This window comes from Electrona antarctica (assembly GCF_951216825.1).
Source record: "Electrona antarctica genome assembly, chromosome: 4".
Lineage (NCBI taxonomy): Eukaryota > Metazoa > Chordata > Actinopteri > Myctophiformes > Myctophidae > Electrona > Electrona antarctica.
Window position 1 is genome coordinate 46,677,350 of NC_136809.1, and position 25,503 is coordinate 46,702,852.

At 43.6% G+C, this 25,503-nt stretch overlaps 3 protein-coding genes across 14 annotated transcripts in view; 2 read left to right on the top strand and 1 right to left on the bottom strand.

Annotated features, from left to right (window-relative positions):
• The window catches only part of rbm47 (RNA binding motif protein 47), a 46,673-nt gene extending 33,215 nt beyond the window's left edge, over window positions 1-13,458 (top strand). For 6 of the 11 annotated variants that reach the window (XM_079500398.1, XM_079500400.1, XM_079500394.1 and 3 more), the window contains 6 exons: window positions 2,621-3,479; window positions 3,645-3,987; window positions 4,464-4,487; window positions 5,834-6,043; window positions 8,153-8,340; window positions 9,834-13,458. In XM_079500398.1, coding sequence (XP_079356524.1) covers window positions 2,652-3,479; window positions 3,645-3,987; window positions 4,464-4,487; window positions 5,834-6,043; window positions 8,153-8,340; window positions 9,834-10,085 — 1,845 coding nt within the window. In that variant the 5' untranslated portion in view covers window positions 2,621-2,651 and the 3' untranslated portion in view covers window positions 10,086-13,458. The remainder of the gene's footprint in view (window positions 1-2,620; window positions 3,480-3,644; window positions 3,988-4,463; window positions 4,488-5,833; window positions 6,044-8,152; window positions 8,341-9,833) is intronic. The other 5 variants (XM_079500402.1, XM_079500395.1, XM_079500403.1 and 2 more) reach the window with 5 other exon arrangements.
• A 2,520-nt stretch (window positions 13,459-15,978) lies between these two features.
• On the top strand, window positions 15,979-23,228 carry zfp91 (ZFP91 zinc finger protein, atypical E3 ubiquitin ligase). Of its 2 annotated transcripts, none has more exons than XM_079500391.1 (12): window positions 15,979-16,804; window positions 17,260-17,297; window positions 17,476-17,592; window positions 18,484-18,529; window positions 18,788-18,898; window positions 19,001-19,096; window positions 19,253-19,438; window positions 19,522-19,572; window positions 19,950-20,028; window positions 20,198-20,312; window positions 20,843-20,942; window positions 21,055-23,228. In XM_079500391.1, exons 1-12 carry the CDS (start codon window positions 16,395-16,397, stop codon window positions 22,085-22,087), a joined length of 2,382 nt encoding a protein of 793 aa, XP_079356517.1. In that variant the 5' UTR covers window positions 15,979-16,394; the 3' UTR covers window positions 22,088-23,228. The 2 variants fall into 2 exon arrangements, with proteins under 2 accessions (XP_079356517.1, XP_079356516.1); XM_079500390.1 differs by having other exon boundaries at window positions 15,981-16,804; window positions 17,473-17,592.
• Window positions 23,225-25,442, bottom strand: LOC306922665 (uncharacterized protein). The gene is made up of 2 exons (XM_079500424.1): window positions 25,111-25,442; window positions 23,225-24,751 (listed from the first exon to the last, which is right to left on the bottom strand). The coding sequence occupies exons 1-2, from the start codon at window positions 25,194-25,196 to the stop codon at window positions 24,079-24,081; spliced, it is 759 nt and encodes a 252-aa protein (XP_079356550.1). The 5' UTR covers window positions 25,197-25,442; the 3' UTR covers window positions 23,225-24,078.
• Window positions 25,443-25,503: the final 61 nt, after the last annotated feature.

Genomic DNA, 25,503 nt, shown 5'->3' on the forward strand with positions numbered 1-25,503 from the left:
TAGAGGGAAGCAGGGAGGGAACACACGAGGGGGAGGAAAAGACAATGCGTTCTACTGAATCGTTATTTTCCGTGTCTCTGCATAGATTGTAGATACATGTGAACTGGAATCATCATGATGTATCTCTATCGTCATGTACAATCTGAACATGTATTCACGGAAATGAATATGACGTTGCGTAAACCTGCTTGGAGATGAATTGCTGCCACCCACGTGCACCTGTTGGGATTGGAAGTCATCTTGCCCCAGGTCAAACAGTAGCAACTCATCTAAAGATACAATGAGGAAATTAAAGTTTTCTCTTGATTAACTAACTTTTTATCACATCTCTTTGACCATATCTAGACAATTGCACTGTGTTGTGAACGGAGTTATTTGTTTTAAAGTGAACGCCTTCAGGTGTTGTTGATTAGCCAGTGAATTCTAGCTGAGGTTGAGGTACACTATGAGTGGGTTTGTGTGTAACTCTAAGCCCTCTATAGCCTTGGGTGAACTAACAAGTGAACAGGTGTGCGTGTGTGTGTGTGTGTGTGTGTGTGTGTGTGTGTGTGTGTGTGTGTGTGTGTGTGTGTGTGTGTGTGTGTGTGTGTGTGTGTGTGTGTGTGTGCGTGCGTGCGTGCGTGCGTGCGTGCGTGCGTGCGTGCGTGCGTGCGTGCGTGCGTGCGTGCGTGCGTGCGTGCGTGCGTGCGTGCGTGCGTGTGTGTGTGTGTGCGTGCGCCTGCTGCATACATGCGTGTAATGCCGTACACAGTGTGTTTGTGTGTGAGTGTTTCAGGTGTGGGAGGGTGGGATATTGGGTCAGGTCAAGTGAGTGTACAGGTTACCATGGCTGCTCAGTTTTATAGTCTTTTACCTCTGTAAACGGCCGTAAGCCCGAGTTATACTTACATGTGTGCCGGTGTCGGCGGCAGAGCGCATCGGAAATGGCAGATCTACAGTACACGTTCACACTGTGTTACACAGTTACTCTGCGTTGTGTTTGTAAGTTCTCCTGTTTTTGGTGGCGTGCAATCAAGCCTTACCTATCCCAGCCTGTGTGGGAAATGTGACACACACACACACACACACACACACACACACACACACACACACACACACACACACACACACACACACAGAGTGAAACCTCTGGTTTCATTGGGAAGACATTAACATGACCCATTCAGATTGTCCTGATTGGTTTAAGTATCGTCGTTCCCAATCGGCTGTATAACAAAGCAGTGAAACTCATCAGCGTGGACTACGTGTTATATTTCATAATAATAATACAATAATTGATCACAGGAAATGAGGAGAACTGAAACTAAAACATGGTAGCAGAATTAACACCGGTTCACGTTCCTCAAGGAGTTGTTTGCTGGCTATCTGAACTGTTTATTTGGTCAGCTTTAGTGTGATGGATTGATTTGATTGCCCCAATGTTGTATAAAGCATGGTGATCTGGGGATTTAAATCGCTGGGGAATTTTCCGTTCTGAAAGCTAGTGTTGGAAAATGGGTTAGAGGGTAAGAGGTTTATGCTCTGAAATCCCATTTTTGATTGTTCTCGGTTGCTCCTATAGGACTGTGACCCTTAATGAAGTGACAGACGCACACACACACACACACACACACACACACACACACACACACACACACACACACACACACACACACACACACACACTTGTCCTTAGCATGTGACCCAGTTGTACTCTGTGAACCTTGAGCAGTGATTTCCATGGTTTACAGCCCCTCATTCTCCTTGATAGGGGTCGTAGGTCAGATGAGAGCTGAGACTTAAAAAAAAACAAGGCAGTAAAAGCGCTGATAGAGGATTTATAGATGTAGTATATTCTCATTGGGCATGCCTTGCCCAGGTGACATGTTGTATAATATACAACATGAGAATATTATTCTCATTGGGCCATAGAGTATAAAAAGGATAGAGACCCCTCCGCTATTCATGTCAGTGGAAGTTGCTCAGTGGCGTTTTGAAGCACTCGGAAGGACCGTCTGAAAACGTCTACTTCCGCATTTGACCACCAAATTTTGGTGGTCAAATGCGGAAGTGCAACCGAGCGTTCAATGTTAAAGCCCAGCTGCATGGGGTTTCCCGGTCATGAATCCACGGGTCCGCCTGTAGTCCCTCCTCTTACCACTAGGGCCCAGTGCTTCAACGTTGGAGTGCCTCACTGGCCCCTTGCATTGGGCATGCCTTGTCCAGGTGACATGTTGTATATTCTCATTGGGCATGCCTTGCCCAGGTGACATGTTGTATATTCTCATTGGGTATGCCTTGCCCAGGTGACATGTTGTATATTCTCATTGGGCATGCCTTGCCCAGGTGACATGTTGTATATTCTCATTGGGCATGCCTTGCCCAGGTGACATGTTGTTTATTGTGCTGTGTAACTTTGACTTTTTATAATCTTTGTCTTTCGCCACATTTAGCTAGGTAATTATTTAGTCAGAAGGACAGATACTGTACAGCGGTTTCAACATTTTATGTTAATACTGTGATGCTTTTTATTAAGATACATTTCGCATCATATGTTCCCTTCCCGTTTTTGACAGTGCTCTGTTTAACCGCCGAAAGTGCCGAGTTTTAAAAGGTTCTCTCCCTTTTTTCCGTTCTTCAGGCCTCAGATCTGATTGGATGGTTTTGTCAGAATGACAGCCGAAGACCCCGCCTCCTCCTCAGCCATGAGCAACAACTCCGCCCCCTCCAGTTCCAACCCCTCTGGCTCCGGCCAGCAGTCTCTCCATGGACAGATCCCCGAGGGCGTGGCCGGCGCCCCAAACGAGGCTGCGCTGGTGACCTTAATGGAGCGCACCGGATACGGCATGGTCCAGGAGAATGGCCAGCGGAAATACGGCCCCCCGCCCGGCTGGGACAGTCAGTCTCCACCGCGGGGGTGTGAAATCTTTGTCGGTAAGATCCCCCGGGATGTTTACGAGGACGAGCTGGTCCCAGTGTTCGAGTCCGTCGGGCGGATCTACGAGATGCGCCTGATGATGGACTTTGACGGGAAGAACCGCGGCTATGCGTTTGTTATGTACACCCAGAAACACGAGGCCAAGCGGGCCGTCCGGGAGCTCAACAACTACGAGGTGCGGCCCGGGCGGCTGCTCGGGGTTTGCTGCTCCGTGGACAACTGCCGCCTTTTCATTGGGGGAATTCCCAAGACCAAGAAGCGCGAGGAGATCCTGGAGGAGGTCTCCAAGGTGACGGAAGGCGTGCTGGACGTGATCGTGTACGCCAGCGCCGCGGACAAGATGAAGAACCGCGGCTTCGCCTTCGTGGAGTACGAGTCCCACCGCGCGGCCGCCATGGCTCGCAGGAAGCTGATGCCGGGCCGCATCCAGCTGTGGGGCCACCAGATCGCCGTGGACTGGGCCGAGCCGGAGATCGATGTGGACGAGGACGTGATGGAGACGGTTAAGATTCTCTACGTCAGGAATCTCATGATGGAGACCAGCGAGGAGGTGCTGAGACAGGTGAGACTGGTTGGCTCTTTATTTGACTGGTTTGCAATAGGGGGGTTGGTGTGCATGATATTAAGTTTTACCTTTCTGTGGCAGGCAACAACATGGGTTTTAGTTGGGTTTTTTTAAAGAGAAGAATAAAAAGGTCAGTCAAATGTTTTCTTCTGTGTGCAACAGGTGTTCAGTCAGTGGAATCCTGGATGTGTGGAGCGCGTGAAGAAGATCCGCGACTACGCCTTTGTTCACTTCATCTCCCGGGACGACGCAGTCCAGGCCATGGACCACCTCAATGGCACGGAGGTGGAGGGCTCTTGCATCGAGGTGACTCTGGCAAAGCCAGTTGATAAGGAGCAGTACACGCGCTACCAAAAGGCGTCTAAGGGGGGCGCTGCCGCTGCAGCCACTCCTCCAGAGGCCCCTCAGCAGAACTACGTTTACCAGTGTGATCCCTACACGCTGACCTACTACGGCTACCCATACAGCACCCTCATCGGACCTAATAGAGAATACTTCGTCAAAGGTTGGGATTGTTTTCTTCTATTTATGTACAAGTAGTGTATCGTAGACAGCCAACATGTTTCTATTCAAGCCAAGCATTTACTTTTGTAAATGTGGCTAACGCTCGAAACAGACTCGGCGATAATGATGTAACTCTCATTATGGAATTATTACATTTTGGATGGGCAATGAAGAATACACCCCATTAATAAAGACCAATTTGATTTAGAAATGGGTTTGATGAATAAGATAATCATGATTTCATCCCTGAGGAGTTTCATTTGATGAAAGCTTTTAAAAATCTAACTTGATGAGGTATTTATGGCATAAAAATCACATATTTTATCATTATGAAAAAGCTGAGTTAACCAGGTGCTGGACTGTTGTGCATTGCAAATCCCATTAGCTTTGATGACTGATTATGTATGGTCTTTGGGTGGTAGCAGGAAAATCTATCTGACTTTCAACAATCATTGTGTTTTGGTTTTCTCTCCAAAGGAGCCCCAATGATACAGAACAATGGTAATCTCTCACATCCTTATTTCTACTTATTCCTCCACTGAATAATGAGCTTCCTTTGCCATGTGACCAGCTCTTTGGTTTCTCTAACACCTTCCTCTACTACTATGCTGTCATTTCTCCTGTTAAACTACCAGGTTATTATCACACTAAATAGCCAGAAACTTTCAAGCATGCCATTTTAAAATGTTTTTTAATACGCTTTCAAAATTGGAATGAAACAAAAATGTCATGGACCAGAGCAATCAATGCTCAGATCAAGAGGCCAATCTGCAGTCAACATTTTCTACACTAAATATAATAAAAAACACTGCGAGCGAAATCCCTTTGTATGGGCTTCAGGATCTATGGAGCAATCTTTCAGTTTAGAAGGAAAGCCTGCCTTTTCAGAATATCGTTGGAGAAAAGTTAAAAGGAGTTGCGTCCGGGGCACTCTCGGACGTATGGGTAAAGTTCCTGCCCACCACCGCGAAGACTAGGGGTTTGGCAGGTGTTACAGTAGGCCGTGTTTGAGAGAGGGAATCCGGAACGGGGAGGGAGCTTTTCTACAGGTTGGTCGAGGGGCTCCTGTCAGCAAGGTTGTTGAACTATGAGGAGTAGGGTGTTCCTCCGCACGCGCTACGTCCTCCTGGTGAAGCTCCTCACTGGCAAGTGGTTCCTCCCAGTGTCGTATTGGAGGAGGCATGTGGTCTACCATACCATACCCAGAGCCATTGGAATATATGAGTTGTGACAACTCCATTCACTTCATGGGGCCAATCCAATGGCCAAAGTACTGGACCGGAAGTTGGCAGAATGCACTGGACTCAGACAACAGCCCCGCTTTAATGATCTTAAATTCCTTTATTTTAGATTGTTTTTTTGTAATAGTACAACATAAACATTACAGAGACTTTAGTCACTGTGCAATACTATAAAACAGTTGTCACATGCCTAAAATTGCTGATATTTGCATCGCTCTTGTTGAAAACAATGTCACTTCAGGGCTGCATGAACAGTGCTCGAGTGCTGTTTTCTGACCCCTCAATGGCGCAACTCTCTCCGCTATATGGCTCTGCCCATAACGACCAGTCCCAAGACCAACCAGTAGGGCTCATTAGCGACAACATTACACAAGGGTGTGGGGAAAGCAGGGAATTAGGATAATGACTAAATTGAGAGGGAAATTGTTATATATATAAAAAAAGAAGCGCCAGATTTCTTTAGGGTTTTCTACCATTTCCTATCGCCATACATGATATTTCCAACGTTGCCCCAGACAATTACATGCCAATGGAAAGTTCTTGGCTTGCAACTGCCCCCCAGTTCTAAACCGGATCCCACTCCCCCCTGTCATGTTGTATTTCAAGCAGGTACTGTGCGAGGTCGAGGTCGAGGTGCAACTGCAGGTAACCGTACCCCTGGACCACGGGGGTCCTACCTGGGGGGTTACTCTGCCGGTCGCGGCATCTACAGCCGTTACCATGAGGGCAAGGGCAAGCAGGAAAAGCCCTATGAGCTGATGCCCGGTCTGGAATTGGCAGCCTCGGTCAACGCCGTTGGCATCAAACCTGGCCAAAGTCAGTGAGATAGAAATATCCGTATATACTCCCCTTATCTAAAACCCGTACTAAACCTTCTACCCTTTGTCCTCACCGTTACACGCTGTTTGAGGAACCTTTTTTGTATCAAGGGTATGGTTACTACTGACTGGTCATGGGCAAAAGGACTACATTTAGATATTTTGACTTGCAGCTACAGATAAATGGCTCCAATCCTCTGTCCTTTCTAGCACGTCCAGATACCGTAGTAATCATCCTCTTCTCCCCGATATTTCGTCTTTCTTTCATATCCTTTTGAGAGAGATTCAAGTCTCGCCCACATGCAATCAATTCCAGGGTCTGGCTGAAAAGTGGTTGGTTACTTATTTTTGAGCTAGCGCTAAATGTGGAATTTCGGAAGAATATCCGCAAGTACGTAGATGGTATATGGCTCCTGTTTATACTTAAAGGGTATGCCAAATTACAAAGTTACTGCATAACAAAGGCAGTTTTTAGTTACGTCCCACTGCTCTGTTAAGCCAGACTGTGTTGTATGACTGCATCACTTGCCTAAAATAACTTAAATAATAAATAATACATGTTCAACAAAAAACATGTCATACAATGAATTATAAACCAGGCTTTAGTCTTACATCCACCACTTTTTGGCTCTAGACCGGACTTGTACTGCACTGCAGACATTCTACATTAAATTAAGGTTGCCTTTCCCTTCTAATTCTATTTTTACCCCTAGCCATTCTAATCTGATCACTGAATCATCACTTAACGGTAATTACATACAATTGATCCTAAATCCGCCAGATTACCGACTCGTTTTGCAACATTATCTGTCTATTGAACTGTGTCTCGCCTTTTTGTGTTGATGTAACTTATTTGTTGATGCAAAGGTGGAATTTCTTGCTTCTGGAATGACCCCAAACTGGACCTTGTTCCTCAATCCAAGTCTCTGTGGGATCACAGGATCAAGACCGGTCTGAAAGGACTTTTGTCCGTCAGAAACAATAGCTGCTTGTCGACGGCCACTCTCAGAGCAGGAGTAATGAGGCGAGCCGGCGCTTATCGGTCGTCCACGCGCACACCCAGTCCTCAGTGAGATTTACACTGTCAAATCCGCTGTGTTCATTTAACCCTGAAACTGTGCGGAGCCTTCAATTGGTAACATTTGTACACTCTGAGTTAAATTAACACTGGGGATGTTTATGTGTATTCTTCACACTGCTCACACCTTAGGCTTCTAGCTCATTTTAACCCCCTGCTTGACAAAAGATTGCAGTCTAGGTCATTTGTGTTTTAATTAGATAGAGAAAGACATGCAATACAGGTAACAAAGGGGACTTGAAACATCTCAAATCCATCCATCCACAAGATCTAGGATCCAACATCCACCATATCTGGGTGTGGGTATCCTATCCGGGCCCAGACATACTTTAGTATTTGTAATCTGCTGTGATACTGAAGCATGCAGGCAAAACTACAGTCTCTAAACACAGCCATCAGCACCATGTACAGTAACCACAAAAACTGTTACTGGTTTCCACAGAATTGTATTCATGTGTTTCACATTAAAACATGCAAAATATGTGGTGTTAACTTTAGCTTTTCTCAGTATATGGTTTATTTTCTATTGGAGGAGGGACTGTCTTGTGGATGTGTGTAAACGAATAGTGGATATAAAACATGCATGCATACTAGATTAGAGTCTTAAACCTCCTGTTAGCCACACAAAGGCCACTGACAAGCAGCTAATGGCGGGTTAGTTGCCGGTGGCGTGCATGTGTGTGTGTGTGTGTGTGTGTGTGTGTGTGTGTGTGTGTGTGTGTGAGTGGGAGGGTTAGTGTAATCCAAATCACAATCAAAAGCCAACTTGTGTAAGCGCTTACTTTTTTTCTCCCTTGTCTAAATTTTATCCTAATTTTTCACTTTGGTGTGTCCTGCTTTTTATACATTTTGATCTTTTTGGGGGGAATGCCTGTTTCTGAGCATACTGTTTGTGTGCGTGCGTGCGTGCGTGCGTGCGTGCGTGCGTGCGTGCGTGCGTGCGTGCGTGCGTGCGTGTATGTATCCATTCTCTTATTATTTTCTTTTTGCTTATTTTGAACTCATTCTCTTCATTGTTCTTCTGTGCAGTGGGCTTGCAGGCACTGAGCGGCCAGTACCCCGTTTTCTCCACAGCTCCTTCGGCCAAGCTGATGGAAGAGGGGAAGATGCATGCGGTGGAGCACCTCATGAACCCTCTGTCCATGCAGCACGCTGAACACAGCGCCCAGACGGCCGGCGCCGTCCTGCCTTCGGTCTCTACGCCTCCACCCTTTCAGGTGAACATTACACACAGACCTACTACTACGGACAGAGCTGTCACGATTACAAAATCCAAAAATGCACTGCAGGGCAGATATGACAAATAACTGAAATATACAAAAGAAATGACCGACCTATTCGTTACTTTTTGAGGGGCGATAGCCCCTCCTATGTCCAGCTTTTGGTGGAGAATGGAGAATTTACGTCATAGATGAGCAAATTGGCTATTTTGTCTTAACACAAACATTAAATTCCCATTGACAATGAATGGAGAATTTACGTCATAATGTGTCTGAGCAAATCGACATGTTATGATGATGTACGATGATAAGAGCGCCCCTCACTTCACACGGATGTGATTTTTTTAAATGTATGAATAAAATGTTTTAAACATGAAAACGATTACGACAAAATAATTTGATTATTTAAAATAATTACAATTAGACGATTTTTATGACGATTGTTTGTGACAGGCCTACCTACGGACTGCCGTCTCTCTCTTCTCTCACACACAGTCACTTTAGTTTTTTACAGCCAGGGTTCATGTTTTAGGTTGTTATTAGAGAAAGTAAAAGATGAGTGTTTTTTTTTTCATTTGCTGCTTTCTTTCATTTTAACGATTTTAGCTATTTTTGACAAGGGGCTTACAACATCTTATAGCGATTTATGTTTTTATTATTTACTATAGTCCTACTAGACCCCAGAAAATTACATCTGGCCACAACAAATCACAGGATCTACTGATTGTGAAGGGGGTACTATAGGGGGCTGCCATACTGTGTTGTATGGCTTAACATGTCAGTTTGTCACCCCCTTCACATTCAGTAGATCCTGTCATCTTTTGTGGCCAGATGTAATTTTCTGGGGTCTAGTAGGACCATAGTAAATAATACAAACATAAATCGCTATAACATTTGGTAAAGAAATACATAGTTAGAATGCCCCGCCCCCCTGTCAAAAATAGCTAAAATCGCTAAAACAAAAGAAAGCAGCAAATGAAAAAAAAAAGTACACTCATCTTTTACTTTCTCTAATAACATCCTAAAACATGAACCTTGGTTGTAAAAAACTAAAGTTGAACATTCTGTTATTGTTCCTTCGTATGCAGGGGTTCTCAACGTTTTTGGCCGGGGACCCCCGGAAATGCTTTGGCAACGTCTCGGGACCCCCGCCCCGCCCCCTCCCGACCCCCAATATAAATTGACTGCTACAATAACCTTAACCCATTTTGGGCGGGAACCCCTTTTGGTGTTTTAAGCATTATGTTATAATTTAGCTATTGAAAAATAGCAGATCTACAAGCTCATAGCGCGCCACCGAGTGGCGCGCTACGAGCTTGTAGGTCTGCTATTTTTTAAAAATCGTGAAAAAAAAGAAAAAAAAACTTTTTTAAAAATAAATAATTTGGGGACCCCCCAAACTAATTTGGCGACCCCCTGAGGGGTCGCGACCCACGGGTTGAGAACCCCTGGTACTATAGTTGACTCTCTCTTCCAATTCCAACCCCCAGGGTCGTCCCATCACTCCAGTGTATGCCATGGCCCAACATATGCAACGTATCCCTACCGCCGCTGGCCTGTATGGAGGCTATGGAATTCCCATCGCCAACTACGCTGCTAACTCGGCTGCTCTGGCAGCTCTGCAGAAGAATGCAGCTGTTGCGGCTGCAGCATATGGAGGTTATGCAGGCTACGCCATGCCTCAGGCCTTCCCTGCCGCAGCCTTCCAGGTTCCCATCCATGATGTCTACCAGACATACTGATTCTGGAGCACAGACCGCAATGTTGTCTGGACTGAGCAACCACCAATAAACTCCACACATCTGAACAATATACAGTTTGTCCTATTATAACTAAACATCCCTTGTTTCTTAAGAAGTTGTGAGCCTCCAAGGTATCTAAGGAACATTTGTTTGATGTGAATACAATATTCATAACACAGACTGATATACAGTATACTGACCAAAACATACACTGGACCCAAGCGTACCAGAGCATAGCCTTAATCATACAGTATCGACAGGTTGCCACTGAAAACCACTGAGTAATTATAATGTTGTCAGGAAAATATGCCTTTTATATGCCAACAACCCTGTTCCAACAAAAGCACAACCAACAACCAATACCAGTACTAACATCGTCACACACCCTTAACTTTCTCTACAACTATACTGGTGTGGCAAACAAGAACATTGAAGGTACATGAAAGTATTTATAAAGAGATGATACATATTTAAGGTTTATTCTCTTTGTAGACCACTCATTTTTATTTGTGGTCATGTTCTTCTCTGAAGTAGAAATGAGGTGTAATTACATTGTGTTTTAATGTGCTAAGAACTAGATATTTAAAAAGAAAGAAAAAAAGAAGAAAAAAATCTAAAAAGCAGGAACTACTGACCAGAGAAAATACCACTAAAGACAAAGGTTTTTGGATATAATGTTTTTTTTTCTTCTTTCTTTTTTGTTGTTATTTTTTCATTAACATAGAATATTCCAGAGAACTGTTCATACTGTAGGTAATGTTGTCCGTCCATGCTGTTTGAAAGAGCATAGTTCATAGATGCCTTTTGGGTATTTTTTGGTTAATATAGTTTTGTTTGTGTTTTTGGTTATCTTTAATGAAGGTTATAAGTGATGTGTTTATTTGCGTATTAACTACTTAGCATATGTGTTATACTTTTCAAACATATAACTTGATATATTTGAAGTAATATTCCCAGCTAACTTTTGTGGAAAATTCCTTTAGGAATACATAATGGAGAAAAAGTCAAGTCAACTGCAACGCTTCCTTAATGGTGGGTGTCAAAGGTGTTTTCACATGCAGTATGAGTATATTATCAAATCATCATGGGTAAGAATATTATATATTTTAACATTCTTAGATATTGAAGTAACTTGATCTTTGCCAGAAAACTAAGACTGAAGTGATATTGCTTGGTTTTTCTCATTTACTTTATGTATGCCCATGTTATCATTTTTGCATTGTCTGACTCTTGAAGGTGAACAAATGTGGACAGAAAAGAGAGATGTACATGGCTATATAGACCATTCCATCACTCACAGTTTGCCAAACTAGCAACTAAGAGAATTTAAGGTTACACTCCAGTCGGATTTATATTATAAGGATGACCTGTGCCAGACTAGTGCCTTACAGTAGTATCTACAGTGCATGAGCTACTCTGTGCTCAATAATTTTCATGCATTCCACGGGTCTTTTCACAAAGCTAGGCCTAAATGTTTCATATAAAAAGGAGATACTTTTGTCCATACAACTCCGTGTTCTTTATTATCCATATTGCCATTGCGTTATTTTTTATTTTATGATGCTAGTATGGTGAAACTTCTGTATGTACGGAAACTTGGTGTCAATTTCTGTGGTTAGAAATGTCAAGACGACCTCTTTCCTGCTCTCTCTTCTCTGAACATTCTTGCTGTAACACTCCACATACAGTAGTAGCATTCTGTGTTATCTCTTCCTCGTCCTCCAAAACAGCTTGACCAAGGTGCACTTAACCATATTTATAAAAGGCAAGAGATTGCCACTATCAGATGAAGGTTGAGATATTTAATATACTGAGCATTATTTCATGTATGAAGGGGTTTGGTTTGGATAGTGTTTTTCGATGCCTGTGTGTGTCAGACAGAGTTTTTCCTCACAGATGGAGCAAACATAAAATGACCCCTATGAATGTGTTGTAGGCACTTTTAAAACTCTGCTGTGTGTTGAAAACAAGTGTACTATATGTGACTATCTGGGATTAACTGGAGCAATACCTCACAATGAAATATGCTTGTAGTCTATCTATGCATGTACTGTACTACAACATGACACACAACACAACACACACCCATACACACACAGCTGCTGATCATGAAGTCACACCATTTTTTTTATCCAAAAGTGTGAAAAGCTACTTTGAGTTAAAGAAAGAAAGAAACATCAAAATTTTGAGTGAATTGTACAACGAAACGTTTTTATTTTATTTATATCTCTTATTTGATTTTATATTATGTTTCTCATTCAAAATAATGTTATGGACTTTTCTTTTCTTTTTTAATTTGTAAAGTGAGGATGGCGCTGAGAGGATTGGTCTGACTGAAGAAGAGGCTGATGTTCTTAACTCATCAAATATTACCACAGCAAATGAGGCATACTTTGTTGAAGTAACTCTTCTCTTTCTGTCCCAAAATATGTTTAGATTCTTTCCCCACCCCCTCATGTCTTAAGTACCAGGTCTTATGACTTAATTTTGACCACTCAAAATAGCCAAACAGCATTGGCCATGCCTCCAGTTCTTAGGTTATAAGGCCTGGTACTTAAGAGATGCAAAATAGTGCCAGCCTCCTAAACTGGATTTTAACTCTTTTTTGAAAAACTTGCCTGTATTTTGTTTTCCTTTACGATGACGAAAAGTCAGGATATATTTAATATATGCTTTACATGTATTGTGTATGAAGTGAGAAAGAAAAGGTATAATATATTCTAAGTTTAAACATTTTTTCCCTTTTCAATATATACACATTAATTAGGGATAACAAAAAAGCAAAAAAAAAAAGTTTTTCTTTTTGCCAAAGTGTTCAATAGCTTTTGACCATTCAATGTTTTTGTAGTTGAAGTAACTTTTGAACTGGGTTTAGTGTTCTGAGTGGGAGCACAAAGGCATGGTAGCTGATACCCATTAAATTCCACTGATTGGTACTAATTTATGAGACAGCTAGAAGATGGCTCATACGGGTCATCTCACTGGTTATTTGGCTGGATGTTCTGTACTTCACTGTAGCCTCTGTTTGCCGTGACAGTTAACTAAATGTGATGGCAATCTGAACTGCAGTCTTGACATCTGCACAGCACAGTAACACACGGTTATCAGAAACACCTCCATTCATTCTTGGTCTCTCACTCAAAACACCTGCTTACTTTCTAATGCCTGCATTTCACTCATACTACATCTGTAGTATGAGCTCCTCCTGCTACCAGTGTGTCTAGCTGAACATCGGCGTTAAAGTGTAAAATGTTCTAGTTTGTGCCTTATTGCCAAGTTGTGCCCTTTGATGTAGTTTTGTAGGCCTATGCAGACTGTTTTCTATCAGGTTTGTAAAAAATAAAATAAAAAAAAAAGCTTCAGCATTGTTATATTTATAGTAAAGTAGATAAATAAAGCATTTCCATAAAGGTGTGTGTTATGGACTGGTGTTTGTCATATAAAGTTCTGTTCCAATCAATCAAAGCTTAGCTTATCCAACAGTATAGGTCAAATATCTTACTATACAAATATATAATGTGGATGTAATTCAAGGGGTTTTACACAATCAAAGCTTAGCTTATCCGACAGTAGGTCAAATATCTTACTATACAAATATATAATGTGGATGTACAGTAATTCAAGGGGTTTTACACAAGTGTAGGTCAGAAGTGTTGTGATTAAAGTAACCAAAGGGCATTGAAAACAAGGCCACGCCAACGTCTACGCGAACCCTATTCTTAGTCAACATATTAGGGCTAATTAGGCTATGTCTGGTGAATGTTTCATAAACGATCCTCTGTAGCACAACTTTCCCCTGGAGTTACACTTAAACCCAAGGCAGAACTTAAGGAGGTGAAAACATGGAGTACAGTTAAGCCCCATTTACACTGGCAGACAAATCTAGCCTGAATCAGATCTGTGCCACATCAAGATTGAAATCCGATTGGTTTAAATGGTCACATGACTCATTTGGACAAATCAGATTCCAATCTGGATGTGGCTCAGATCTGATTCAGGCTGGATTTGGCTGCCAGTGTAAATGGGGCCTTAGACTACTCACATCCAGTCAAATCTGATTCAAATCTGATTTATTTCCCAAATCTGATCTTGTGGCCCGACCATTCACACTGCATTTGCAAGTGACCAGATCGGATCTGTCACAGATCTGTGTGTTCCGACTGGCAGCCAAATCCAGGATCAAATAGATCCGTGCCACATCCAGATTGGAATCTGATTTGTTTAAATAAGTCTAAACACAAACAAGTCACATACAAGTCACATGGAATCCGATTTAGATCAGGTCACTGCATTCAGATTGAGATCAGATCAGATTTCAAATCAGATTTGAACCCTGCACCTCTGAATGTGGCTCAAGTCTGTCTGCATTTAGACTTATTTAAACTAATCGGATTCCAATCTGGATGTGGCACGGATATGATTCAGGCTACATTTGGCTGCCAGTGTAAATGGGGCCTTAAGGGGCCTTAGTAGAATAGCAAGGGTATATGGACCAAAAATAAAACCCCATTCTGATCATTTCAGAGCAATCTGAGAATGATTGCTGATTAACAGTGACAGGTCATCATGGCCCACATTTAATAACTACTTACATCACTGCATGCTGCTATGTTTAGTCATCACAAAGTAGCCTAATGCTATCACAAGCATTTATTAGTCTAGTTTGGTTAGGCTGTGTATGCAACTTTTATCTTGGTAACAGTAAGTCGATCAGACACTTATGACAAAGTCGCCATCTAGTGGCAAATATATTTAATGAATTTGTTTTGTGACCAGCCTAACCCCTATCCTATCCAATTATAGACATGTCCAAAGTCCAGCCCGGCTGCCCGGCCCAGCTAGGGGCCAATAGTGTCACAAGGGCAGACTTTATATGACCCATGGCTTCCTTCCTCAAATACATTATTTAGAGCCCACCAGGATAGTCATGTGAAATGTGAAAGTTCACACATGAGTATTTTTTAAATGATTGTATAACTGTTTGTTCCTTGAGTCGTTTCATTCTCAAGATGCCTCATGTCAAACCTTTTTATACTTTACATTTGTCTACGCTTAGTTACAATTGAACAAAAGGTAATTTATTGGACTGTAAATACAGTACAATAACAATGCAGTGATAATGCGGTGGAATAAGGCTGATTGTTTTGTTCACACAGCAGATTACATTTGGCTACAATTTGCACAATAGACAAATATAGCCTACAATTGTTAAAATGCAATGCATTTTTACTGTAGCCTATGTGACATATTGTTATGGTCTAAAGATACAGTATGCCAGGAGATGAAGTCGGCCCTAAGTATTTTCATATTTTCAAATATGCCCGGTGCCCTATAGCCTACCCCCTTTCAAAACCATTTGGACATACAGTATAGTCTTCAACATGGTAGCCATATTATAGCTCCATAAAAGTACAGAATATAGCATTAGGGAACAGATTTATTTGCTCATTCTTCTTTTCCCAGGTTTCTGATAATAAAAGAAGTTAAGTGATAATAATACCAATTTGCATAACCGAATATGGATATGGGCCTACATTTTAGTATAATAGAATAGTAAGATGAATAACTTAATTTATGTCATTAATAGTAATACATTAATATTGTTGTTGTTATTATTATTATCATCATCATCACTACCACCATCACCGATTCCTAGTAGTAGTAGTAGTATTATATTATATGCCATTTACAATTAAAATAATCCAATACAATTAGCTAATTTTGTCCCCTCAACCCCTATTTTAATTATATTAAAAAAGTCCCCCTCTCATAACTGCACTACAAATCCCACAATCCTTAGAACGGTCGTCTTTGTACATGTTTTGCATTGCTGCCGCTGTTTTGTAGATTTATAAACAGTGTAGCTGGAGTCAACCTGCTCTCTAGAGCTCCAGAGGAAATCCACATGGTTTCGCGATCTGTTGAAATGGCTTTGCTGCGCATGAAGCCAACCTTGGCTTAAAGGAGACGCAACAAAGCACACAAAATGGCTGTGCTCTAGGCCCGTGCGAATAAGTAGGTTTACTATAGCTTTAAGAACGCAAAAATAGTGTCTGCTTCTTTAAAATTATATTCGTTTATTACTGAATAGATAATTAAGAAAAGTTTTAAATTCATAATCAATAATTTGATGCGTATAATATACGACGAAGCCAACGCGTTCTGTTAAATATGTCACACTGTTGGACAAGGGCCTCTTGCAACCAAAACGTCTGTATATCAGATCTGTTCCATTCTTCCTCAAATTGCATGTAAACCTACTCAAGTGTACGCGGAATCGAAAGTGCAAAGAAGGGGATACGGACGGTGATGGAACCGGACAGTGACCCGACCGGGGACGTTAATAAAGGACAGCCCGTGGACAACAAGGCCACGGAAGAGACCGCGGGTAGTAGTACGGCGGTCACACCGCGAAGGGGCCTGAGGGAGCGGGGAGCGCCGCGTCCGAGGTCCGGTGTCCCCGCGACCCCGGACGTCAACGGAGCTGCGCCGAGCCCGCAGAGCTCTGGACGGGTTTTACGAGACCGATCGACCCGGGCTGTGCCGGCTTGGCTGAAGGACAGCAAGAGCGACGATGAAGACGAACCGGTCGCGGACACCGGCGCGGCCAAGCGGAGGAAAGTTTCTCATTCCAGACGAAAGAGGAGCGTGGAATCCGCGGGTTCAGCGGCACAGGATGCTGCGGACGTCGCAGCAGGTGACAGCGTTCAAACTAAAGAGTAAGTTTTTACTGTTGAATCAAGGTAACGGGTCTATGTCAGCAGTCAGCACTATTTGTTTTAGATGTAGCTTACAGATAACTAACAGATAAGGGAAGAAGAAAAAAACAACACTAATCTAGCATCAGTTTCAAACTTGTCACTACCTAGTACCTACAAACTCGGTCGGATCAAGTCCTGTCAAAAACACGCCTTTCGGTATAGTTCGTCCCCTTGCTGTATACATCTGCATTAGATGAAGAGAGGGTGGGGTACATTTACCTGTCTTAAAATGTGTCAGTGTCTTGTTTCATGCTACTGTTTGCGAACGTCTGCGTGCTCTGATCGATACGAAGTGTTAGTGAATAAACATAGCTTGCTGACATAATCAGGCTGAAGGGCATCATCAGCCAGATAACTGTAATACGCAAACAAACAACTAGTTTTTATTTTATCTTTATCTTTCCCTGTTGCAGTTCAGGGGACTCCAAGAAACCTGAAGCAGATGCTCAAGGTAATCTGCCTCAAATTAAATGAACACACACAATTAATGAAAGCCAAATCTTTGTATATGTCTTTCTTTGATATTGCTTAAATGTCATGGTCTTTCCCTCTCTGATGAAACGTAAGTTAATGTGTCACATTATCTGATGCCAGGTGTTTGATGCCATGATTTCATTGCTCTCTAGGAGGTCCTCTGTCTAGACGCCCCCCACTGCAGACCCGTGCCAAAGCTCCTGGTGCCAGGGCTGCCAGGGGCTCTGCCAAGCCTGTGTGTAAGAGTGAACCGGGCACAGAGAATCCTGCTGGTGAGCAACCTGCTTAGCTAGGAATTAAATGGCATGTTTTAGTTATCTGGACTGCTAGTCACTACAAATCAGAGTAAAGCTTTAGATTTATACTTGTGCCGCAAACGCCCCAAAATAGCCAATCTACAAGCTCACAATGCATCACAGATGTGGCACATTGTGAGCTTGTAGGACACCATCCATTAACAGATGTGAATCACTGGTTTCTTTTGAAATTGGCCCCAAAAAACATCTATCATTCAGGAGACCACAAGGGGAGGTAAATGCAAATTCCCATAGAAAGGTGTCATTCACATTTCACTGACACAATTTTTCCTTTTGCTCCTTTGTACATATAGTGTTTTGTTTTTGTAAATGTTTAATGCTATGTAGTTGATGAATTAAATACATAATATAGGACCACAGTGGAAACAAGTCCCAGGGACTTTTTGTGTTACCCTTTTTTTGTGTGGCTTTTGCCTTTTATTTTATATTTTTTATAGAGGGACAGACAGTAGTCTGACAGGAAATGGGGGAGAGAGATGAGGGGGGTGACCTGCAGTAAAGGCCGTCGGGATCGGGAGTCAAACCCGCGGCGCACTGCCAGACTTGGGCTACCAGCCAAGGTGCAAGAGATACAACAGAGAATAAATTAAGAGGACTTGAATAATTCACACAGATTATTTATCCTGGTGAACAAATTCATTGAGGGGTGCTAGCCCCTGGTCTATGTCCAGCTTTGAGGGTTTGCGTAAACACAAACATTGAATGCATTACAGTGCACCATGCCAGTACGGTACAATATTGTATGTAGTTATTTTATGTAGTCTTGCTAGTGCTCATGATCTCTCTGTGTCTCCCTCTGTCTCTCTCTCTCTCTCTCTCTCTCTCGCTCTCTCTCTGGTTATGCAGCAGGGGAGGCAGAGGTGAAAGATAAAGAGGCAAATACTGATGCAGTGTGAGTAAACTGTATATTCTTATATAGAAAATTGGTCATTTTATTGATGCACGCACACACACACACACACACACACACACACACACACACACACACACACACACACACACACACACACACACACACACACACACACACTCAGAGAGAAACAGTGGCGCCAGCTATATTACAGATCATCCCCATATTTGGAAGTGTGGGAGACAGACGGGCACAGATTGTGTGAACGTTTCATTGACCTCTGTCCTACTTCCTTCACAGTGAGAAGAAAGAGGAAGGTGAGGATGCTGATGTTTCAGGCATGAATAATGAAGGCCCTCCATTTCAGAATGACCCCAGTGACCTAGACTTCCAAGTACTACAGACACAAAGGTACCCCAATCATAAACCATAGAATTGCAACTGGTGCAAACTGTGTAAGGAGAGAGCATTCGGTGTATAGCACTGATTTCTGTTGATTATTTTTTTTTCCAGCGGTGCGGAGGACGTCGAGGGACTCAGCAGTGATGAAGAGGATGTTCCTTTCAAAGATGATCTGAATGACCAGAGCTACAACCCCAAGGCTGAAAGGTTGTGTGTGTCACACACACACACGCACACACACACACACACACACACATGCGCGGTGCAAAGTTTGCAGATCGAAATATCTGCTGTCATCTCAATAGGGGTGTAAAATATGTCCGGTCCCTGAAGTTCCCCGTCTCTCTTTTCTGCATTTCTCAGAGACGTCCCCAAAGTGAAGCGAAGGGCCCCTCCTAGACAGAAGGAGAGGAAAGATAAAACTCCCACTAAAGACAAAGAAAGAGAGGTTGCGGACATAAAGATAGAGGGTTCTGAGAACACGGAGTCTGTGGAGGAGGAGGTGAAGCTGGAGGAAGATGCGGGCGAGGACCCGGATGGACCCAGAAAGTATGTTACGTTGTTTTGATTGTCCATCGTTCTCCTGATCACATACTGTATACTTGACTGAATCGACTTTGTTCTTTTTCCAGGAGGGGCAGAAGGAGGAAAGACGACAAAACTCCACGGCTTCCAAAGAGAAGGTTAGACCAGGGGCTCCACTGGCCTTTAGCTTAGGGGGACACTCTTTTTCGCGGACAGTGGGACCTGATGGGCGCTTGTTTTACAACGCCGGCTACTACTAGTAGGGCGGGATTATAAACCTCTCAAAAACTATGCCTAAACCCAACCTTTACCCTAACCTGTAAAACAAGCGCCCCCTCAGTGCCAATCAGGTCCCACCATCCGCATAGCTTGCCTTATTCCTCGTTCATGGATGAGGGAGGGAATACACCCATTTTGTCATTTTATCCATGAGTAATTTAAAATAATAAATGTATTGTTGTATTTATTTTAATTGTGTTGTTTAACAAATGTATTAACAAATATATATATTTGTACGTCCTGCCCCCACACACAGAAAGAAACCCCCAGTTCAGTATGTGCGTTGTGAAATGGAAGGGTGTGGCACAGTTCTGGCTCATCCTCGCTACCTACAGGTTTGTCACAGCAAGCACAACAACCCAGTTGGAATGCCTTATGATGAGTGGGCCTATTATGCCAGTTCATAACAGAGGTCAATTCAGTAATATAAAATGCATGATTGAGAATCCATCCATTGTGTAAATGTGTTACGTTCTTGTTGCCTCCTATTTCCTCTCCACCCAGCATCATATTAAGTACCAGCACCTACTGAAAAAGAAGTACGTATGTCCTCACCCCTCATGTGGAAGGCTGTTCCGACTACAGAAGCAGCTGTTGCGTCACGCTAAGCATCACACAGGTATGCATGCCTATGTACTGTGTACAGTATAGAGCGTCGCAGTCCCGCCCCCTACCATGGACCAGGAAATGAATCCCAATGCATTTTTCCCATAGACATTTCTTAAAGTATTTATTTAAAGACGGTTACGCCACGGACAAAGCCAACTCGAGTCGTGACAACTCATGACAACACAAACAATATTTTGGACCAAACAAATAATTACAAAGAAGAAAAACAACAAAAAAAGTGTTGTAACCTGCCGTTTTTTTCTTCTTTCTAATTATTTTTTCGGCCCCAAAAATTGTGTTTGTTGTCATGATTTGTCACGACTCGAGTTGGCTTTGTCCGCGGCGTAAACGTCTTTAAATAAATACTTTCTGAAATGTCTATGAGGAAAATGAACGGAGAATCATTTCCTGGTCCATGGTAGGGGGTCGGGACTGCGACGCTCCATACACAACACACACATGAGCAGTAGTCAGTTGGATACCTTTCAATAAATACATCTCCAAAAAGGAATGATAACATTGTGTTTTTGTGATGTTCAGACCAGAGGGACTACATCTGTGAGTTCTGCGCTCGTGCATTCAAAAGCTCCCACAACCTGGCTGTGCACCGCATGATCCATACTGGAGAGAAGCCCCTCCAGTGAGTGTCTCTCTGTTTGTGATGAATGTCATTCTTCTTTCAGTCTATCATAATAAGCATTTACTCTTCTCATTCTAACATGCTCCCTTCCTCTCCCATCCCTATCTGATAGGTGTGAGATCTGTGGCTTCACCTGTCGCCAGAAGGCCTCTCTGAATTGGCATATGAAGAAGCACGATGCTGATGCAACATACCAGTTCTCCTGCTCCATCTGTGGCAAAAAGTTTGAGAAGAAGGACTGTGTGGTGGCCCATAAGGCCAAGAGTCACCCAGAGGTACTAATTGCTGAGGCGCTGGCGGCCAACGCCGGCGCCCTCATCACCACCCCTGCGTCCCTTCTGGAATTTCACGGAAACCCTGTCCAGGCAGAGGTCACCAGTCTGGAGGTGAGTCAAGTAGGGCAGGCTGGGCACGTGGCACAGTTGAGCCAGATGGGGCATGTTGGGCATCAGGTGGCACAGGTGGCTCAGTTGTCCCAGATGGGTCAGGTTGCCCAACAAGTGAGCCACCAGGTGGTGTTGTTGGGTCAAGACCAGAGCCTCCACACCATGCAGGTGCCAGTGACCATTGCGCTGTCCCCCATTGACCCCCCTTCTCCTGCTGAGAACCAGCAGCAGACCCACCTCCAGTTCCAGATGCCCCTCCAGTTTGTGCAGGCAGCTCAGCATTCACAGCAGTCACATATCGGGCAGTTGACCCTCCATTCTGGGTCAGTGGTGACCCAGCAACAATCACATCTGCAGCATCAGCTGCAGCAGCCGCCGATGTCTATGCAGTCATTTTCCTCACAGCAGCAGCAGGTTCAGGGACAGACTCAAATCCTACACATGACGTTCCAGCCTGTCAGCCAGTCCCAAACCCATATTCAACAAATCCCTATACTAGCACCTCAGCAGCTCCACACCCTGCAGACCACCTGCTCCAGCCCGTCTCTGCTATCGGCGTCCCAGCTCCAACCTCAGGATCCATCCTCCAACAATGGGGAAACCTACGTTCTAGACACCTCAGTGCTCACGTCTTCTCCGTCAGCTAATTCCCTGCATCATCAGACGGAAGTGGGAGGGGAGGGGGATGTGGTCTGGGAGCAGGAAGGGGAAGTTCTGACTGATAGTACAGTGGGCCATGTGACACAGGTTATCATATGAGGAAGGACATGTGTGCAACTGTGCATACTAGAGCAGGGGTTCCCAAACTGTGGTGCGTGCACCCCTTGCGGTGCGCGCACGCCCTCTAGGGGATTGCGTGACATGAAAAGGGTAATGGCGGCAAAATCTGGTAAAACACTGTTGCAAGGAGATGTATAGAGCAGCTGCGGGAGTATACAGCAGCTGCATGTCTCTCAGTGCAGTGACATTCTGTGATTATTTGCCATAATCATGAAAATAAAAATAAATCGGCCAAATACAACAAGACAACAAGCGGTGCGTCAGCTAGGTCAGGAGGTAACGGGGGGGTGCACGGCCAAAAGAGTTTGGGGACTGCTGGCAAAGATAGTAGCCAACTATATTATCTGTGACGCTATATACTGTAATACAAAGTTTGAGACACACACATAGGATCACCATAATGTTATGTATTATTCACCCATAGTCACTTTTTGGTAGCTTTTTAGATCTATCAGGGAAAGATACGTACGTATTTGTATCTGTAAGTTGTTGCCTTTGTACATAAGGTGAAATAATGTTAGTCCTCATAACTTTTACTGGCCTTTTGTGTGTTTATTAATGCTAAAAACAGATATAGGAGGATTTGCTATCGCAAAGCCTGTTATGCAGTAATATAGCATTTCTCAATGTAAAATTACAGTATTGAAATGTATTGACTCAATACCTGAATGGTCACAGAACACCTGGAAAAGTCATTGAATATGAGCAATCGGGTTTTCCATACCTGAGAAAAGTTACAGTTAAATGGGCCATATATAGAAGTTTTGTTGCAGGATTTTATTTTTCTTATGAATTTGTCAAGCTTGACTGAAGGGAAAACACAATGTAGCAGGTTTTGTGTTTATGGAAGTCCAAAATAGTTGCAGTTTGTTAACCAAAAGACTACTTTGGGCATTGAAATTAGCTATACAACAAGAAAGTTTTTCATATAGATGCTAAGATACTGGCTATAGCATAGCGCTATAAATTATATAAGCAATAGCCATTGGACAGTGATGAACTTTCAGTGGCCAATATGTCCCTGCACCATGTGTCAATACTCCCATAATTTGTGATGTTGGATGTGTGGTAAGAGAAGATTCTGTTAATTTATGAGGTAAATAAATGTCTTTTACATTAACTTGTACAAACAGTGTATTTATTATAACGGGGAAAATGCATGGTTTGAGTCATTCGAGACAGGCTGGAAACATGGAAATACACAACATTAATCCCTAACCATTGGGAACTTAACAGTGTTTTAGCTTTAGACTAGAACAGACCCTTTAGGGAACACATGGGCAACATGCAGTCAGAGGGCCAGCCTGGCCCTTTACTTTGACCATCTCAATCCGATCCTCAAAGTTAAACAAAATTGGAAATTAATTTTACTCTACTCCAATTAATTATTAGTAATAATAAACCATTTGAGTACACACCTGCATTCCATATCTGTATGTACTCAAATGTTTATGATGCAATACATTTGATAATGTGAGTGATACAGTGCTGTAAAGAAATCACACCCGTGTGAAGTAAGTGGTGCAACTCCGTGTGGGGGTCCCTGGGGGGGGGGGGGGGGGGTTCCAGACCCACAGGAACGCACCCAGGGTGCCGGCCCGATTGCGGCGAGCCGCCCCGTGTCCGAAACGGTTGAGAAATGACAGAGTTACCGTGTGGGGGTCCCTCTACTGTACTGTACTATACTGGCACACCCAAAATCACCATATATACAGTTAATATGTGCGTGTGTGTGTTAGGTTGCGCACAGGTGGTGAAAAACAACCATGGTGTTTTCGTGCTCAGACGCACCCAGGCAGGCAGGCACCCACACACATACTCACTTAAGGAAGTGGTTGCACCACTTAAAAAAAACTGTTGGCCCTATTGTAAAGTAGTCTGTCCTGTCTACCAAATTAATGCAGTTTTAACATGATTCAGCACTTCATGTTCCAATCCAATAGTCCAATGTGTGTACTCTCTCTAAGCGTTTAGGACAGATGATGGCGTTCTCTGTCCCTTTGTCTAGCAAACTGCTTCATGGCTCGTTTGGGAGGGATTAAGGTGTTACTCAGTCCTACCCTCCTCTTCCTCCCTTGTTGCTCCTCAGTCTCACCATCACCCTGGGGTTCTCCATCACAAGACCCGTGCATATGGGGTTCAAGCTTCTCTGAACCCTGTGTGTCATCGCCCACAGAGTGTCCACTGGGAAGGCCTGAGGTCTGCAGGTCACTGTCGTGAGCAAACTTGCATTTGATTCCAAAGCGGCACCTCCCGTCCTTTCTGTACGCCACGCACATCCTCTTGCCTCCTATCTGGGAGGGCTTGGCCTGCAGGGTGAGGGGGACGTGCTTCTGTAACACACTGAGTTTCTCGTCGGCCTGAATCTTGAAGGGGTTGGCAAACACACTGCTACCGGCGCAGGCGCTCAGCGGAGGAGGGGGGAGTTTGTTGGGACTGGGAAGCGGACGTCTGGGGGCGAGGCGGGATGGTGCGGAGGATACCGCTGCCACAGCCCGCTTCTGTGGTGGTGGTGGAGGTTCTGCCCGTGCTTCTGCCGATTCAGATTCACTCTCTGACTCACTGGAGGCTGAATTGGACTCCAGCAGGAAGTTACGGTTCTTCTTGACAGCAGTGTCCCTGCTGCCCACCTCACTCCCAGTGCTATGAGGGAATGAGAGACAGTGGTAAGAGAGTACATACACAATATTGTAAATATTTGTTTATGTAAATGAGAGAGAGGGGGCAGGGGTAGTGGGTAGGCGACACACACACACACACACACACACACACACACACACACACACACACACACACAGGTATTAAGTACAAGTAGACGTTTTAGGGATCCAGATATTCCATATCAATTTGGAACAGCCAGTCATTACACAGGCTATATATACCCTTATAAACCATAAGTAAGCTAGCTTACAAAATAGACTGTATGACTAACGTTACCCGACAATGGCTTATAATAAAAGATGTTTGCACACACGCACACACACACACACACACACACTGACCTGGTAGTACCACCGTGGTTGCCATCATCTCCATCCCCTTCACTCTCTGAATCAGAGGACATTCCGTAGCCGACAAGAGAATTCATTTAAATGAAATCGCGTAGCAAAGCTCAATCGTTATTCCTGTCTCTTGGAGATGAAGTACTCTGAATTAAACGTACGGCAAAAAAAGTTGAAAGGTGCTGAGAAAATGCTATAAGCAGAAGCAGACAACTTCTAACTTAAGTCGTTGGTAAACATTAGCAGCTACTGTAGGTTAGCAGCTGAAAGAAGGGTTGTTTTGATGTATCTATGCCACCTACAGCACCGGCATGGCATTGCAGTTTCAAAAGCACTCCTCTTTTTGCAGACCTAGTTATTTCATTTAATTAATCCAATTGTGATATTGTGATT